This window comes from Barbus barbus, assembly GCF_936440315.1.
Source record: "Barbus barbus genome assembly, chromosome: 35".
NCBI classification, from domain to species: Eukaryota; Metazoa; Chordata; class Actinopteri; order Cypriniformes; family Cyprinidae; genus Barbus; species Barbus barbus.
The window spans coordinates 25,900,596-25,918,108 of record NC_136763.1 but is presented as its reverse complement, the minus strand read 5'-3'; the positions used below and the strand labels follow the sequence as shown (position 1 = coordinate 25,918,108).

At 38.9% G+C, this 17,513-nt stretch overlaps 2 protein-coding genes across 2 annotated transcripts in view; one reads left to right on the top strand and one right to left on the bottom strand.

The window, feature by feature from the left end:
- Positions 1 to 2,027: 2,027 nt before the first annotated feature.
- LOC306854999 (protein phosphatase 1 regulatory subunit 3D-like) lies at positions 2,028 to 4,831 on the top strand. Its single transcript, XM_079393370.1, has 2 exons — positions 2,028 to 2,420; positions 2,871 to 4,831. Exon 2 carries the CDS (start codon positions 2,885 to 2,887, stop codon positions 3,770 to 3,772), a length of 888 nt encoding a protein of 295 aa, XP_079249496.1. The 5' UTR covers positions 2,028 to 2,420; positions 2,871 to 2,884; the 3' UTR covers positions 3,773 to 4,831.
- A 5,505-nt stretch (positions 4,832 to 10,336) lies between these two features.
- LOC306855094 (phosphatase and actin regulator 3-like) overlaps positions 10,337 to 17,513 on the bottom strand; it is a gene marked incomplete at its 5' end in the record, with an annotated part of 82,586 nt that continues 75,409 nt past the window's right edge. The window contains 5 exons of the mRNA XM_079393546.1: positions 10,337 to 10,450; positions 10,954 to 11,030; positions 11,949 to 12,089; positions 12,815 to 12,876; positions 14,610 to 14,665. Coding sequence (XP_079249672.1) covers positions 10,435 to 10,450; positions 10,954 to 11,030; positions 11,949 to 12,089; positions 12,815 to 12,876; positions 14,610 to 14,665 — 352 coding nt within the window. The 3' untranslated portion in view covers positions 10,337 to 10,434. The remainder of the gene's footprint in view (positions 10,451 to 10,953; positions 11,031 to 11,948; positions 12,090 to 12,814; positions 12,877 to 14,609; positions 14,666 to 17,513) is intronic.

The window sequence follows — 17,513 nt, the reverse complement described above, 5'->3', positions numbered from 1 at the left end:
CTGGCCCTTCTTCTCCAGGAGTGGACTCAGCCGTGTGTGGTGGTGGTAGGCATAAGAGCGGCATGGGCCATTCAAGATGGGATATTGATTCTGGCAGTGTGGGCAGGTACAGCTTGACAGCTGAAGGGTGGGAGCACTGGCCAAAGAGGACAGTAATGCCAAAGGGAACGCTCGCTGGCACTGGAGGATGCATTTAGGAGAGCTGAGGCTGAGATGAGAAGACGAATGAGGCAAGTGGCGACCTTTAGGTAATGGGGTGTTGGATTTGCTGCTGTCTTCTTGGACCGTTTGGATCTGATGCCATTCCAATTGCAAAAGCCGGTCCAAGTATCTCTCAAGCTGCCTAACGGGCTTGGGACGAGGAATGCCCTTGCCTTCTGTGTTCAAGTACACAGCTAACTGCTGGAGACTCCAAGAATTGAAAGGAGGCGGTAAGAAATCTGGATAGCTGCTTCTGGACTTGTTGTGCACTCGACAAGAAGGTCTCGAGGGATGAAAGTCAGACGGATCTATGATCTCTGCACGTAGGTTGAGGTCAGGTGGAGAGATTTGAGCGGGAAGCGCAGAGTATCTTTCAGAGTCTGAGAGGTCACTGGCGCTGTCCTCTTCTCCATCTTTACTTTGTAGTGTACAGCCCTCGTCTTTGCTTCTGCACTCTGACAAGTCTTCTCTCTGAACTTGTACAGAATGAGGGGTTACGGGTCTTACACTTGAACTTTTACCCCTGCCACCACTCTCTTTTGCACCATGGCTGTTTTGTCTTTGTCGTCTCTCCTTCGGTCCATTTTTGGAAGTGGCATGAGATTTGATCTTAGTGTTGTGTTGCCTTGAGGAACCAAAGAAAAGGGTTTTAAATTTCTTTGAAATTTTTTACAATATTTGCCACATATTGACAAAAATAATTATGTACTTGGTGTGGCTTTATTTATATATTTATTTGAGCTGCTCGTCCTATTATAATAATTAGGCTAAAGTAAAATGTAATATGCATAACTTAAACACTGTAAAACCTTTATCTCAATTAATCATCTATGTGCCAAATTCTTTTCTAACCTGTCTGTGGGGTTCACTATGATCAGCATTTTGCCCTGTCTCGTCCTTCTTAACCTTTGCTGAGAGTCCTGTAGACATGAGGAAAACAGCACTCACTTATAACCATCATATGCTCAATTTATACTGATGTTTACTATTCGAAATCTATTTTTATTTAATTATTCTATACCATCTTTTTGTTGTTGTTGTTTTGTTTTTGTTTTTAATTAAGTTCACATTTAAACCACTGCTGTTGAGTACTCACAGGTTCAGATGACTGGCTGATGCCATTATTCGTTGGTGGATGCAAAGGTGCTTTTGTGGTCTTCTTGCTTTCAGTGAAAAAGTCAGGTTAGTCAAGATCAGTTCAGAAATAAAGGCAGCTAAATTTGGTACATTTTTTAAATAAGCTAATCCACGCTACTATGACCTGGCAGGTAAATAAAACATGACCTTAACTTAGTTAAGGTTATTTATCGTTACCTTGGTGCATGTCCCAAAGCTTTAGCTTTTGTTCTATCAGACGAATGAAGCTTATTCTGACTGTTCTGCACAGTGCTCTCCTGTAAGACCGTTCCCATCACTGACATTTCTCAAAGAACGGATGGATTCTCTCATATTATTTGCACGGAGTCTTTTGATCTGAAGGCATATCCATTTTTTTTCTCGATCATGTGAGGTTTACTCCGACGATCAATCGACTGTCTCGCGCACGGCTCCCTTGAATCCTCGGTGCATCAGTACCGTTCTGTCCTAAATAATTCAGCGACGACCGGATCAGCCTGTCTGTAATGAGATGCATCGGTCAAATTAGTCGGTCTGTTCGATTCCGTCTCATGCACTACACTAATCGATATGGTTTAATTGTCTGAAGCTTGTAGCTTAAATTAAGATATTTACGCAGGCGTGTATTCCAGCTGTGTGGATGCTGAAGGGCGCATTGTTGGTTGGGAAATGTAGTCAGCAGTGTCATAGGCTCACAGTGTAGCATGCACGATACTGTAAATATGTCTGAGACCCCATGTGCACTGTAAGCGAGCGACGCGTAAAAATACAACCAGAAGCGCGCTATTTAAGACAATTTCGTTGCGTTCTAGCGTGCCGCGGCGTTTATTCGCATCGAGATCTCACTGAAATATTAGTGCTATGCACTGTTTACACGTGAGAATGTCTTATCTCATGTACGGTGGTCTAATAATAATCGTCGGTGAGATAGTTCTGACTACACCTCCCGTGGGATCAGTAGTTAAATGTCATAGGCTCTCGATCTCCGCGTATTTTATTACAACCACACTGGGTGAAGAGGTCTTCTCCACTTTAAAATTAGTTACATTTTCTTATATTAGTTTTAACTGCACATAACGAGGGCCTCGTGTACCTACAGTAGCGTAAGTATCTGTTGCCAGATGTAGAGATGTAAAATTGAATGTATTGTTCGATTTTCGTGTTAAGATACTGTCAATAAAATGCTTTCTATGTATTTAGCTATCAAAAATGTTACAGGATTTGTTTCCCTGTGCTATTTATGTGTTTTAAGCAGTAGAACATACCGAAGAAACAATGGAAAATAATGAAAAAGTTAATAGGCTAGTGAACACGAACAATTTAAAATATTTAAAATCTTTTCGCTAACATAGCAAATAATTTCACAAATAAAGAAGTTTGTTAGAAACAGTTCCAAATGTATTGACACTTTATGGTTGTCAACAGTGGTCCATAATTTGTAAAATGTCTGGCAAAAGAGCAAAAAGATGCTACTTGGCAAATACACTCAAATATTTTCAAGTATGACTTAAATTACTTTTTGTGTTGGCAAGTTTTTCTCTTTTTGCTAACAGAAAGTGTAGAGAGAATGGGATCCCATCCACATGGATCAGGACCTGCCTTGCAGTTCACAAGTGGTTTTAGTGAAGCATCTAGACCCGTCAAGACCTTTCATCTTCGAGACATCTACAGCCCCAAACCTCCCCCACATAGGACCCCTGTGGCAATACGGCCACCCAGCCCAAATCCAGGTCTTCCCCAGGAGCCCGTCGTCCAGCGTAGGCAGTTGTGCGAGCCAGAGCCAAAACCCATCATGAGGAGACGGGCTAAATCCCTCTCGTCCTCCAGAGAAGAGCACACCTGCAAGAACGTGCAGGTCCGCTTCGTAGATTCGTTAGGGTTGGAACTGGAAGATGTGAAGTTCTTCAAGGCCAGTGAGGACCCAATGGTGCCGGTCCACGTCATCACAAGACTGCTGGCAAGTTCTGAGCTGGCCTCCAGGAAAAAGCTGGAGCTTTCTCTACCCTACTTTCAGCCATCCTTCCCTGACAATATGTGTGCCGAAGCTGGTTTCCTCGAGCGCTTGTGCCGGCAGCAAGTTTGCCTGGAGCAGGTGTTTTGCTCCGAGCTGGGAATTATCAGAACTGTGCAAGTGCTGAACTTGGCCTATGAGAAAGAGGTTGTGGTACGATACTCGTTTACGGACTGGAAGAGCAGCGCGGAGAGTAAAGCGAGCTGGATCTCCAGCGTCCACAGAGATGGGCCAGATCTGGAGTTGGACGTGTTTTGTTTTCACCTGCCTGTACCACCGTTTATCCTGCAACCAGGTGCCATGCTACAGTTTGCCATCTACTACCGGGTCAGAGGATTTGAGTACTGGGACAACAATGGTAGATGTAATTATAAACTGACCTGCCAAACGTACAAATTGACGGTCCCCAGAGAGTGTGAAGATAGCCAGGTGCATTTCATTTGACTCTCCACTAGCCACGTACAGTGCTGTGAAAAAGTGTTTGCCCCCATTCTGATTTCATCTGTTCTTGTGTATATTTCATACTAAACCTGAGTAAGGCAACCTGAGTAAATACAGCTTTTAATGTTTTTTTTTTTTTTAATGATGCTATCCAACAACTATCACCCATGTGAAAAATAAATTGCCCCCTTAAACCTAAAATCTGGTTGTGCTAACATTACAAAGGCTTCAGATTACTGGAGATCCATCTTTCACAGTGCTGTGGTGGGATTTTGTCCCATCACACAGTGTGGCCCCATTGCAGTGTTTTTAAGCATGAACTGCCTGTTCAAGGTCCTTCCACAGCATCTGAATTGGGTTCAAGTCAGGACTAGGCCACTCCAAAACTTTAATTTACCTTTTCTGAGCCCTACGTTTTCACAGCACGGTATATAAAGAGCCTTTATAATCATGTGTTTATCCCAAGCACAGAGCACAAGTATTTTAATATGTCACACTATTGGAATTTATCTTAAAAAATGGCTCCAAATTCAGGACTGGCTACCACCCAAGAACAATTAGAATGCAATTCTTGATCATATTATTTTTGCTGTAAGAGACTAAGTGTCTATGCAAAAATAGAACAGACTCCGTGCACATTCTTTCAATTCCTTTAGAACTCAAAGCTGCAAAGATATTGCACGTTATAGTAATATTTTAATCATTCACGGTGTCATGTCTACAGCCATGCAGTGCAGTCTTAACATCTCTTTCAGAGTAGGTCTTTCTCTAAATGTGTGATGGATTTTCTTGCATCAGTTCTATGCTGGAAAAGGTTTTGTACATTTTTCCGGCTGTGCCTTGTTAACATCTTATCCAGGAGTGCCAAGCGGAATTAGACTATTTTAAAAATCATTAGTTCTCTAATGCACAAGCAGACTTTGCAACTTGCTAGCATTTATCCAAATCATTTATTTTGATTTAAATTTTTATTGTTACTCAATAAATGAAGCAAAACAAGGTTATTTATGCTCTTGATATTTGCTTATTCACAGGAGAATAAATATGAGTCATACTTTTCTTATTCCCTTGCATTATCACTCTTCTTGACCTTTCATCGTCAGAGATTTCTCCAGACCGACCTCCTGCTAATGGCATCTGAAGAAGGCAATTGATGAGGAACAACTCAGTCCAGCTGTAAGGGCACATGATAGAAATTTAAGGTCAGGTCTAAAAATATCATCATCTTTTAAACCAAAAACAAAACTACTGTGCATGCCTTCACCTTTGACACACAGCCTGACAGTTGCAGTGCATTTCTGAAAATACTCAGCCTGGCTGCCTTTACTGTTGTTATAACTACACAAAAGTATGCAGAGTATTGCCATTATTACTGTCCTCTTGACATATTTGTGGAATTTCTAATTAGTTAGGACTACTCTTTCTTTCTTTCATTTTATAACAATGGATAATTGTGAACAGGGTTGTTGATAGTAGCAGAAAACCTTGATTTTAAATAATACTGTGACCAAACACTAGATGGTGCTGGGAATCTTGAGGTGGAAATTTGTAACTTCAATTCTTCCACATTTGATTAGGGAAAAAAGGATGATCAAAACAGACTGATCTGAAAAAACTCACTGTATACATAAAATATTGAGCCTTGGCCCTAAATTAAGTAGCCCATCATGGCTATCAGGGTTTGTACCCCTTTTCTTGCTTAGTTTAATTATGTTTTTTCCAAACATCGATGTTGCACAATGTGTTATACATTCATAGTCACTGCATACTATAGGCAGTTTCTTTTAAAATAACTATCTATATGACAAAGTGTGTCCATATTTGTCAGCTAATGTGTGTGGGATAAGCTAATCTTGGTTTGTTTATACCCTATTGCACATGTTCTGACAAGGATTTCTTGCAAGATGAGGAATAAAATCCCTCAGTTTAGTGTTTTTCTCTGCCTTGTGTCATTTGCTTTATACAGAAATGAATCAAGACATTATTGCACATGACAAATTTTCTGATATTTACCTCAAGATAAAAAGGAAGGACCTGGAGTTTGCGTACAAAGAAATATAACTAGACCATAGCAGTTCTGTTTGTGTTTCACTGGCCTCACGGAGAAATATTAACCGGGTGTTTTAGTGGCTCAGGCATCAATTTCTTCCGATGAAAGGAGACTGACCCAGTTAAGGAGCTAGTCTCTTATGCATGAGCTTTAAATGCCTTCATCAATATTAATCATTAGGGCTGTCATGTAAATAATGAGATTGTAAGCAGTGTTGGGGAGTAACTAGTTACATGTAACGGAGTTACGTAATTTAATTACAAAATAAAAGTAATTGTAATTAGTTACAGTTACTAAGAAAAAATGTGTAATTAAATTAGTTACTTATGAAAACGTTAAAGATTACAAAGGGGGTTACATCTGATTTTTTTTTTCACAACACACTCCCACATACAGATTGAATTGATTTCTGCAGTGACTCCTCTAAAATATGAAACACCAATGTTTCAGAACTTTATTCTGTAACATGCTTATCCGATAACTCTTATATTTCCTAAATGGGTTTATGTAAATGCTTTATTTTTTTTTAAGATTAACAGTTTTTTTTCTAAGGCAATGTTAGATTCCAGTGTTTCCCGTCATAGCTATGCAAAGATTTGATTTCAAAAACAGTACCATAGCTATGAAACTATATCTTGTTATGATTTTAAATCTGTATTTAACCTCAGAATGATTTTAAAGTCTGATTTTGTGCTGGCTGTGCTTCAAAGGGGACGTCGGATGCCCATTTTCCACAAGTTGGAATGATTCTTTAGGGTCTTCTTGAAATGGTCTCAGTGGTCATGAAAAACAAAATCCTTTTTACCCTGTCAAAAACAGCTCTGTTCACAGCAACTTGTTCCACTGCATATCTCTTTACATGCTAATGAGCTCTGCTCACCCCGCTCCTCTCTTATGTGGAAGAGCAAAGGCGATTCGCAAATAATCATAAAAAATATAAAGTGTGGGACTTACTTCTTCTGGACGTGCAGCTGGATCATGAACAATGGGTGCTGCTCCATCCTTGAGTTTTAACTTTTTAACAAAACCTACCTTGAATTGTCCCTCATTCAGAAAACAGTCTGGAGAAAAATGATTTTCGCAGCCAGACATAAACAAATTTAGTGAAATTGAAGTGACGTGTGGCCAAGTATGGTGACCCATCCTCGGAATTTGTGCTTTGAATTTAACCCAACCAAGTGTACACACACTGTGAACACACACCTGGAGCAGTGGGCAGCCATATTGCTGCGGGACCTGGGGAGCAGTTGGAGGTTCGGTTCTTGCTAAAGGGTCTCACCTCAGTCATGGTATTGAAGGTGGAAGAGAGCGCTGGTTATTCACTCCAAAATCAAAATGGCTTGATCATTAAGACTGTTTAGGTTTTTGGGGGATTAAAAAAGGGCATTTTTAAATTTGTATCATTGTAGGGTGGTTGTGTCCACACACTGCCAAGACGCATTTATGCAAATGAAGAGATCTGGCATCCAATGTCTCCTTTAAAATTCAAATATTATAATCTTAATTCAAGTAATGAAGGATTTCGAAAGTCTGACAGTAATCAGTGTTGAGTACTGCTGTAAGGTTAATCCTGTCTGCTTTACATGTTTGAAAGTGATTAACAGTTGAAAACATTAGAAATTTAAAAAAGTAATCAAAAAGTAATGTTACATTAATAAAGTAATTGAAAAGTTACACTACTTATTACACTTTAAGTAGGGTAACGTGTAATCTGTATTCTATTACATTTCCAAAGTAACCTTCCCAACACTTTGTAAGTGCAATAGCCATATAAAAGAGAAGATCAGATGCAGATCTTGTATTTATGAGAGCAATTTTAAACTGGATTGCAGTTTGTGGTTTTGTCATTAACTTAAAGACGTGGTCAGGTTGTGGCAAGCCCTCGATCATTACATCCCCAAGCTCTTGTGTTTTCACAAATGTCAGTCACTTCTCACACCATTCCTGCTGTGAATAATGTAATCAACATGCTGTATGTACACTGTTCTGCTGCCAGGCCTGTGGAGCTGATGCAAATACAACTCCACCGAGAATAGATGAAATACACATCTGATGCTCTTACATGCTCTGATGCTGATCTGACACAAAGGTAGCTTTGTCATTTATGCACTGTCTGTTATACAAATGTTATAACACCAGTGCAGAATCTGTGCATGACAAGACAGATGTGTGGTTGATTTTTACTGCAGAGGCCTGGCACAGTACACAATATTAATAATGTGATGTATGAGCATGAATTTCAAGATGTCTTAATATGAAATATACAGAAGGAGTCATTTTTGGGAGTGGTAAGTCTTAAGGTCTTGAAATTGCTACTGTGTTAAATTACACATTTCACATTGCAAAGGAAAATTGCACTAAACAGTGTTTGCGTGTCTAAGTGTGTCGTTGGCCCTAATCTGCCTTCACCACAGGGAGCGATGAACGCCATGCTGGAAATGTTACAGTGCACTTCATGTTATTTTACTTGAATGTGATTTTTTTTCTATTGGTCATTAAAGGTGTTTTGGAAAATCATGCACAAAATGGTCCTATTATCTGTCATTATCAGTGAACAAGGTGTCTTGAGAAACACACCCGTCTCTGTTCCAGCCCCAACAAAATAGAAGGGGGGAAAAAAATGTTTAAAGGAGCTGCCTTTCTCATCTTCTTTTTTTTTTTAAGAGAGAGAGATTTTATAAAATGAGCCAATCAGAAACACTCTTTGTGAGCCGGTCTGATTTGATCAGTTTTGTGGGACACCATGCAGTCTTTTGATTACTTTGTCTGTGTAATATATTAAACATGTTTTGAATATATAGATTTTATTGACTACAGTCCCACAATAACTTTTTTTTTATATATATACTCACAGGTTGAAAGGTATGAACTCTATTGCCAATTTTCTATTAAAATTCATCAGGAGAATAAAATTAGACATTAGAGTTAAACTTAAATTAGAGTTATATTGACTTATAACAAGAATATATAACTTAGTATAATACAATGAATGTGGACTACAAAGGTGCTTTGGCATTGGAAGAAACTGATGAGAAATGTTTGATTTCATTTTAAAGAGGTAGTTCATCCAAAAATGTCCAAACTGTCATTTGCTCATTCTCTAGTTGTTCTTTAATCTGTTGAACACAAAAGAAGAGATTCTGAAGAATGTTGTAATCAGTAGCCATGTATGAAAAAAATACTACAGAAGTCAAAGTTGCATGTGGTTCTCATTCTCCTTTCTGAAGCTCTACTCAAATGTGAACTGAACCCATGACTAGTTATTTCTAGTGTTTTTTGAGCTACAATAATATTCTTGCGATTTGACTTTCTTATTGGTTCATATAGACTTGATGTGTGGGAGAACACAGCAGCAGGAGTTTGTTAAAAAGGAATAATGAAACATGTATATCTAGTTTTCATCATTGCTGTAGTTCCTCATCAGATGTAAATATTTTCTAAATTCATTTGAGACTCTTGTTTGCGATCTTCACGTCTTCTTTTCCATTAACCTCATAGGGAAACTGTGGCGGTGTTGTAAGGTGATTAGTGCGCTCTCTCCATCAACCGACACCACTGACCTGCTTTCTGCTGGCCCGCTTACAGAAGCTACTCTGTCAGGACGGAAAAGCTGCGACTTTTCAAAATATAAGCTTACATTCACTCAGCCAAACATTTAATCCGTGTTTATTTGCAAAAGAGAAACGAATGTAAAACTAAAGCCAGATCTTCCCTCCTCATAGCTCTGTGGTGTGTGTGTATGTGTGTGTGTGTGTGTGTGTGTGTGTGTGTGTGTGTGTGTGTGTGTGTGTGTGTGTCAATGGAAATTATGATTTGTAATGTTTTCTTCATGGACAGTGAGACCTCCTGAACGCTTATGTAAGACTACTATATCTAAAAGACATGACAGAAACTGAATCTGGCGTACATAAAACAAGAGTTAGATTAGACAAACGAGCACAAGAGATGAGGATTGTCAGTAAAGTTGATCCATGAGAGTTGAAGGAGAAATGTATTATGTGAACCCAAATATGAGCACGTTTTGGCTAAATCGATTCCTCATCCATCCATCCATTCATTCAGAAAAGAAGACAGACATTGCCGTTTGTTAAAAATCCAAAGCTTGTACTGTACAGACAATAAATAGTCCTTGCAAAGGTACAACATGATCTCCGTTCCTCATACTAACATCTATACAGCTGATATGAAACTCAAGTTTTAGTAGGAGCCCAGAAACGCTTGGGGTGTCACTAGAGCACCAACACTAGTGTGGGAAAAAGTTCGAAAAATTCACATGCTTGACCCCCATTCCCCCCATCCGCCCCCCATTGGCATCAAAAGGCGACCGTATAAAACGGTCCATTACAAAAAAACGAAAACTTTTTCAAACAGTCTTCCACCGTCCCACCAGAGTCCCCTGAAAAAGCATAAAGGTTCAGTAATCTACAGACTTGCAGCTGGACTGAGTGGAGTTTGGAGGGTTTCGGCTTCTTCAGGCTGAAGCTCCAGAGACATAGCCTCCAAGGTTCACTAGCGCCCAAATATCAGGCCCTCCATGGAGCAGCCATGGACAGCCTCCTGAGGTCTTTGACTTCACAGAGATACCGTTAGCATATTCTTCACGGAAGAAACCTTGCTATGGTCGATGGAACCTGCAACGCAAAGGGAGAAGACACCTGTAAGACACCCCAAAAGCCGACTATCATCCATCAAATGTGTATTAATAGAAGAGCGGTGTGTGTGTGTGTGCGCTCCAGACAGAGCTCTGCTCAGCAGGATGATCTAGCACAACCCGAACAGGACTGGGACCTTGTTCAGCTATTTGTGTCCACAGAAATGAGGTCTAACGTAAAACAAACGTAAGCTAAATGTGAGGAAGCATTTGTTATACATGTCGGCGAGCGCTTATGTGTGCTTATTCTGCAGATTCTGTACTTTCAGGACAGTGCAGAAATGGCTATATTTAGAACAGCCTCCAGTGTTGATCTACTGTATGTGTCCTGCACCTTTAGCTGTTACGCAAGCAACCGTGTGAGAAGTGATCTATCGTAGATGCGATGACTTTTTTGTGGCGAACAGTTACGCAAACATGGAACAATATATAGAAATAGGCCATGTATATATACACAAGGAAGAAATGGAAACACACACTGACCTTGTCAGGTGTTTGCTTGACGCATGAACCTCCATTTCGTTGCTCTTGAACTCATTCAGCTCCTTGCGTATCGCCGCCTGCAAGGCAAAAACAACAACAATGAGCTCCTGATAAACAGTCAGTGGACAACAGACACGCTCTTGCAGCAGGTCACTGGAAAGAAGATCGCCTGCTTTCTTCCTGATGTTTTATAAATGATCTGTTCTGGTTTTGTTGACTTGTTGACACAAACTGCTCATGATAAGGCACACGCAGAATGTTAATGCACATCATCCATCCTCTGGACATTGTGTGTTTATTTATAATAGAAAAAAATGAAGATTTCAGGATTTTTAGGAAGTCGTCTTTTGTTTTTTTTTCTCTCCCTAAGACTACATTTATTTGATCAAAAACGCAGTGAAATCTGTAATGTTGTGAAATATTATTACACTTTAATATAATGGTTAAAATATGTTAAAATGTAATTTATTGCTGTAATCAAAGATGAAATTTGAGCATCGTTGCTCCAGAAATCATTCTAATATGCTGATTTGCTGCTTAAGAAACATTTCTGATTAATATCGATGTTGAAAACCGTTGTGATGATAATATTTTTATGGAAACCGTAACTTTTTTCCAGGATTCTTTGATGAATAGAACTTCAGCATTTATTTGAAATAGAAATCTTTAGTAACATTTTAATTGTCTTTAATGTCACTTTCAATCCGTTTAATGCATCCTTGCTGAATAATTTCAGCAAGGATGCACACACACACACACACACACAAAATAAGCACAGAAAATGTCAACTCCGCAGACCATCTGGGGCTAGTCATACAAATATTATTTTATTTCTTTCTCATTTTATTGATTCATTTTTATATAACAATCACATCATGATATTTTAGAGGAATCAAACATTTTTTATATTTTTTAATATCAAATGTATCTCTATTATCTCAACGTATCAGTGTGTGGAGGCCTGTAGGGGGCGCGTGTGAGTTTCTAATGCACACCTTATCTGAAGCAGATAGTCTGGTCCAGGGCTTGTCTGCTCTCCTGTCGTAATCCTGAGCTTTGGCCACTTCCACATAGTCACTGAAACGGATCAGAATCTTTCTGTCCCGCAGCTCGTCAACGGTGGGCCGCTGATTCAGCTGGAAAGACAAGAAAAAGAGAGATTTAGTTGAACAGCTGCATCAAGGAAAAAATGGATTGCTCCTACTTAAATTCTGTAAAGGATGAGATGAGTTTCAATTATAATGCTCATAAAAGACTATAGTCTAAAAAATGCTGGGTTGTTTCAACCCAACTTTGGGTCAAATATGGACTAATCCAGCTCTTGGGTAAAATGTTTACATTGAATTTTTAATTTTAGCCCAAAAGTTGGTTTGGTCCATATTTGACCCAAAGTAGGGTTGAAACAACCCAGTTTTTAAGACTTTATAGGTAGGCTCATGATCCAATTAGTTGACAAAATAACTGCTTATTCTGATTTAGGTCATCTTGCTATCATTTATAAATACATTTATTTCTTGACCATTGGTGTCTGTTATTTCTGTTGCTGCAGTAAACCAGTGTTACAATGGTTTGACCACATTTATGTCAAGAACACTCTTTCGCCTTGCTGCTTCAATATTACATGAATCAATTCTTTGCCATTAACAGCCGAGATTGTTCTCTTAGAATTATTATCGGTTGTTTCAAAATTGTCATTGTTCTTATATGATGATAGGCAGTTTATAGGCTTTTGACTGACTGTGAATGACTGGCATTACAGCAGTAACAGTGTCTTTCCTCAGAGAATACTGCAGGCTAAGCAGACACATGACAACAAATATGTGTATGCATATGTGACTCGATTTTGTCAGGACCCACATACCTTTCTGTTTAGCCTTTGCTTGATTTCCCTTCTCTCCTCTTGCTCTGTCTGGTCATTTCTCTCTGCAAATCCACCCCAAAAAAATCACAGATGAGAAAAAGCACGCACACAGTCCGCAGAGGTACAGATTAACTTTGAAGTTTTTCATCCAGCACACTACACGGAGATCACGCTTACACTCATGCACTACTGCTGGAATATCTAGCAAGTCAGTTATCCTCTTAATTCAAATGTCAATTTATTCAATATGTATACTGCATTTTTAATTAAAACAAACCAATATTCTTATGATGTTTTAATAAAATCTCTCATGGTTCCATGTCTAGTTGGTGTTAAAATCAGATCTCTTGAACATCTGTGTCCGCAGCTGTCCTGAAGACCCTCGTGCCCCTGTGCTTAACAGCAGAGTGCCAGATTACTGCATTTCTTTAATAGGCTTTATCCTTTCACAGCACAGGATAACATTGTTCTCTTACATTTCCTTCTGTCAAATACGTGGATTATCTGAATCTGTGCTGTGAAGGACTTAGCGTGGGAAAATACGGGACGCACGTGTCTATCTATGATTAAACTACGATAAACGCATTTAATGTTCCGTCACTTCAGGACTCTCTCCTTGTTGCTCATCATTGCTTGTCTCAAAGCCCAGTTCTTGGAGAGTGAGTGAGTGTCTGGAGCATGTGTAAGCAGACAGGCAGGAGAGATCAGCCACAGTCAGCAGACAGCTGCTCAGAGTCAGAAGACACAGGTGCCGCGGCCCAAGATAGAGGCCTCGCCTAAATCAACAAGCTCCATCACAAGTGTGCTGAGGACACATGCTAGAAATACACTATCCTTAGAACTAAAATTCCATTTACACTAATGAAGACAAGCCTGAACACAAAAAGTTTTTCTTGTAAAATTCACTAATTATTGAAATCCTGTGAAAATCATCCACAAAGAATTACACTATTACAGAGCAATGACATTGAACAGTGAAATTACTCTCAGTTTCACTCAGCCTGTGATCATGTGCAGACCTGTGTAATCTCTGCCACTCCGTCTCGCCCTCTCAATCTGTAATCACTGATATTATTGTGTCCAGCTCCAGACGGATTGCGTCTATAATCTCTCTATTCCAAATACATGCATGCCTCCCTCAGATTTATCCTGTTTTTGTGAGTGTGGATTGTTTTTGCCCCGAATTCAATTATTTATCAAATTTAAAATGACTTTTTTTAATATAGAGACCTGCTACAGAAGAAATATGGAATATAACTTTTACCATAAAAATCCACTTCAAAATGTTTAGTGTTGAAAGAGTTTTCACTCAGAAATCAGCAGTTCATTTCACAAACAACTACAAAGAAACACCAAGTCACGTTAAAATAAAAATGATATTTTAAGTTGAAAAATTGAAATAGTATTTTTTTGTAAAACATAGCCTACTCCAATGATCTTTTCTTTACTTAAAATAAACAAATGTTATATTGTTATATAAATGTTATATATATGTTATATAAATGTTATATACACTGTATGTAACTAAAAACAAAAGATTTTTCACAAATAAAAAGGTTTTAAAGGTTTTGTGAATAAAATCAGTTAAGTTAGTACATTAAGTTGCCTGACCATTTTTATTGCAGTGAATAAAAGCATACTTTATTTTAAAAACACAGTAGTATATCTGAATTTTAAGCAAAATACTGATGCTATTTGTCAACAGGCAGGTAATAAACATGATTTCCAGAGGAATAAAAGTGTACCTCCAGCATCCCAGACGCTTTATCTCTGATCTGACAGGTGTGATACTCACGTTTGAGGATGTTCCGGCTCTCCAGCTCCTCCACTGCTGGTCTCTGACTCAGTCTCCTGCGGAAAAACACCAAAATCACGTTCTGGACCATCTTTATGCAATCTCCAAAGTGTCTGTGACGGTCTCTGCTCAGCAACGGGGATCCCGCGATCCGCGCATCTTACAGGGAAACCCTGCGTCCCATCTCGCGTCTAAACATCGACTAAAGCACGACTAAAGCACTTCCACATCACCAGGTTAATTATTATCTGTGCTTGAGATTCCCTGATTTCACGGAATGAAGCGAACGGCACTTGTTCATGGGAGCGCGGTTATTACGCGAAAGCCTCATCGACGAAGAAATACGCCGATAAGTGTCGGTTTGTATCAAAAAGCAATAGAAAAGAGTGAAAAAGATGAAATGGAGACGGTGATGACCATCTGGTCCTGAGTTCTCTGAAGTCTCAGAGTGCTGTGTGTGATACTGGAGATCCTTTACGCATCATTTATAAAGGGGGCGGCGCGTAAGGCAGAGATTCCCACGCACACTCAGTGCGCGCGCCGGAGGAATATGCTGCAGTCAGGGAAAATGCAACCTCCATCCACACCTCTGATGGATCATGCTTTAATATCGAAACAATATTAAAGCTGATCGCAACAGAGTAGGCCTATATGAAAGATTAGAACAACTCATCTGCTAAAGGACATTGCTTTGGCGTTGAGCACCGCTTTAATTCACTCTCTCACAGTCTTCTGTGTTTCTAAACGACGCTGTTGGGCGGGGCTTTCATATGCATATGAAGAAACATATGCATGTAAAATTATGTAATCGTTCAACTTATATGCTTTCATGATATCTAAATTCACAAAATGCTAAACGCTTTTCACAACGCTCGAATCCAATTATAAATCGCTAAATATCATGTGTATTTTATGTCAGGTACAGCAGCAAATGCACCACAATTCCCTAGACTTTCTTCTCTTTTCTTGGCGGAAAAGGTGATTTTGACATTGACTAAATGTATAGGCTAAATTCTCTTTAAAAATCTGCAGATGCAATAGGCTGAATATAGAATTGTATCCCAACTGCATCAGTGACAAAAGCACATATGCACATCCATATGGAAAGGATGTGCTCACCCACTTTGAAAATCAAGCAATGCGTCGAGTGATGACATGGCAAAAGAATAGATATGACCCATTTGTTCAATGTAACAAGACTGATCTTGTTTTGTCTAATTGTGCTTTAAGATAACAATGTATAGACCTCACACTGAAATATATGATCTACTCATTTATTGTAGACCACCTTGCACACTGGGGCCCTAGGTGACATTTTTATCGTCTATATGATGGGTAGCTTCATATCACTTGCTCACTGACAGATGCGCACGACAGCTTAAGTCTTCAGTGTGATAAAACGTTGTGTTCACCAACTTTAATTGTTGCGGCACAACAGAACATGATGCCATGAATCATACAAGCAGCAGGCTTAAGGCTGACTTGTACACACACTGCTGTTAAAAAACAGTTCCAAACAAGAGATATTTTTAGATCTCGCCTGATTGGCCCAGATCCTGGAAATATTAGCCGTGGGGAGATTAATCCGAGCCATCCGGAGCGGAAGCTCAGCTGTGACATCACATTCACTGAAGCCTTTAAATGCACTCAGTGTGGGAAAAAACGGAAACAATACTAAATAAATGAATAAGGTTGAATTCCATAGGTTTTTCGGTTCCATTATAGTTAACATGAACTATAATGAAAATTTATATTTGTTAACTACATTTAATGAATTAAATAACATGAACTAACATTGTGCAATACATTTGTAGTATTTATTGATCTTTATTAACGTTAGTTAATAAAAATTAAACTGCTCATTGTTAGTCCATGTTAACTCAGGTCAATTTAGATACAACTTTTGATTTTACAATTTTGTAAATGTTGAGATCAGTATTAACTAAGATTAATAAACGCTTTTGAAGCATTTTTCATTGTTAGTTTAAGTTAACTAATGACTAACAAATGCTAACAAATGGAACCTTGTTGTAAAGTTTTATTGATGTTTCCTAAACATGTATTAACCTTAGTTGATATTCATAATACTAATACATTATCAAAATTAAAAAATATTTCTAGTAATATTATTTAATGGACCCAAGCTATGAACCGAACAATGAACAGATCTATTTTTATTAACTAATACTAACAAATATAAATAAATAGTGTTAAGTAATGGAATTTACTGCAAAGTGTTACTGGTTTTCCTAAATATTTCAGAGGTTGGTTTGCTCCTGTTTTATATGTATATATATATATATATATATATATATATATATATATATAGTATATATATAAAACGACTATTAAAGGCTGTTTTTTTCCAACATGTAAAACCACTAAAATCCGGCATTTATTTCTGAAAATGTGCTATACAGAGGGTGTTTATGGAGAAATGGCTATTCAGAGAAATGTTTTTATCAGCACAATGCAACATCTCAAAGGTGTGTAGTTCTTTATAGTTCAGAAAACCCTGCTACCCTGAGGTCTTGCTCCTTCCTGACGATAACATCCTCCACTTGTGAAACATGAGGATGTGCTATATATTAAGTGAGCCACCGCTGTGTCAGAGCGATAAGCTGGATACAGGAGCAGGCCCTGATGGGAGTGTCAGTGAGTGGTTGTGAGTCAGTCTGGATTTCACGGCCTGCCATTGTCCAGTGAGCTGTGCCTTAATGCCCGACCCTCGTTCCGGTCGACCCAGCAGAGCGGCCGGCGATATGAAGGAAGCTTCAGACAGTCACTGACTGCATGGGTGGCCATTATGGCTTTGACTGACAGCCAAGTGTGTCTAGGACACCCTGAGGGACAAGGATGCCAAGCATCATTACAAAAGTTACATGCATACTTAGGAATAGTTTG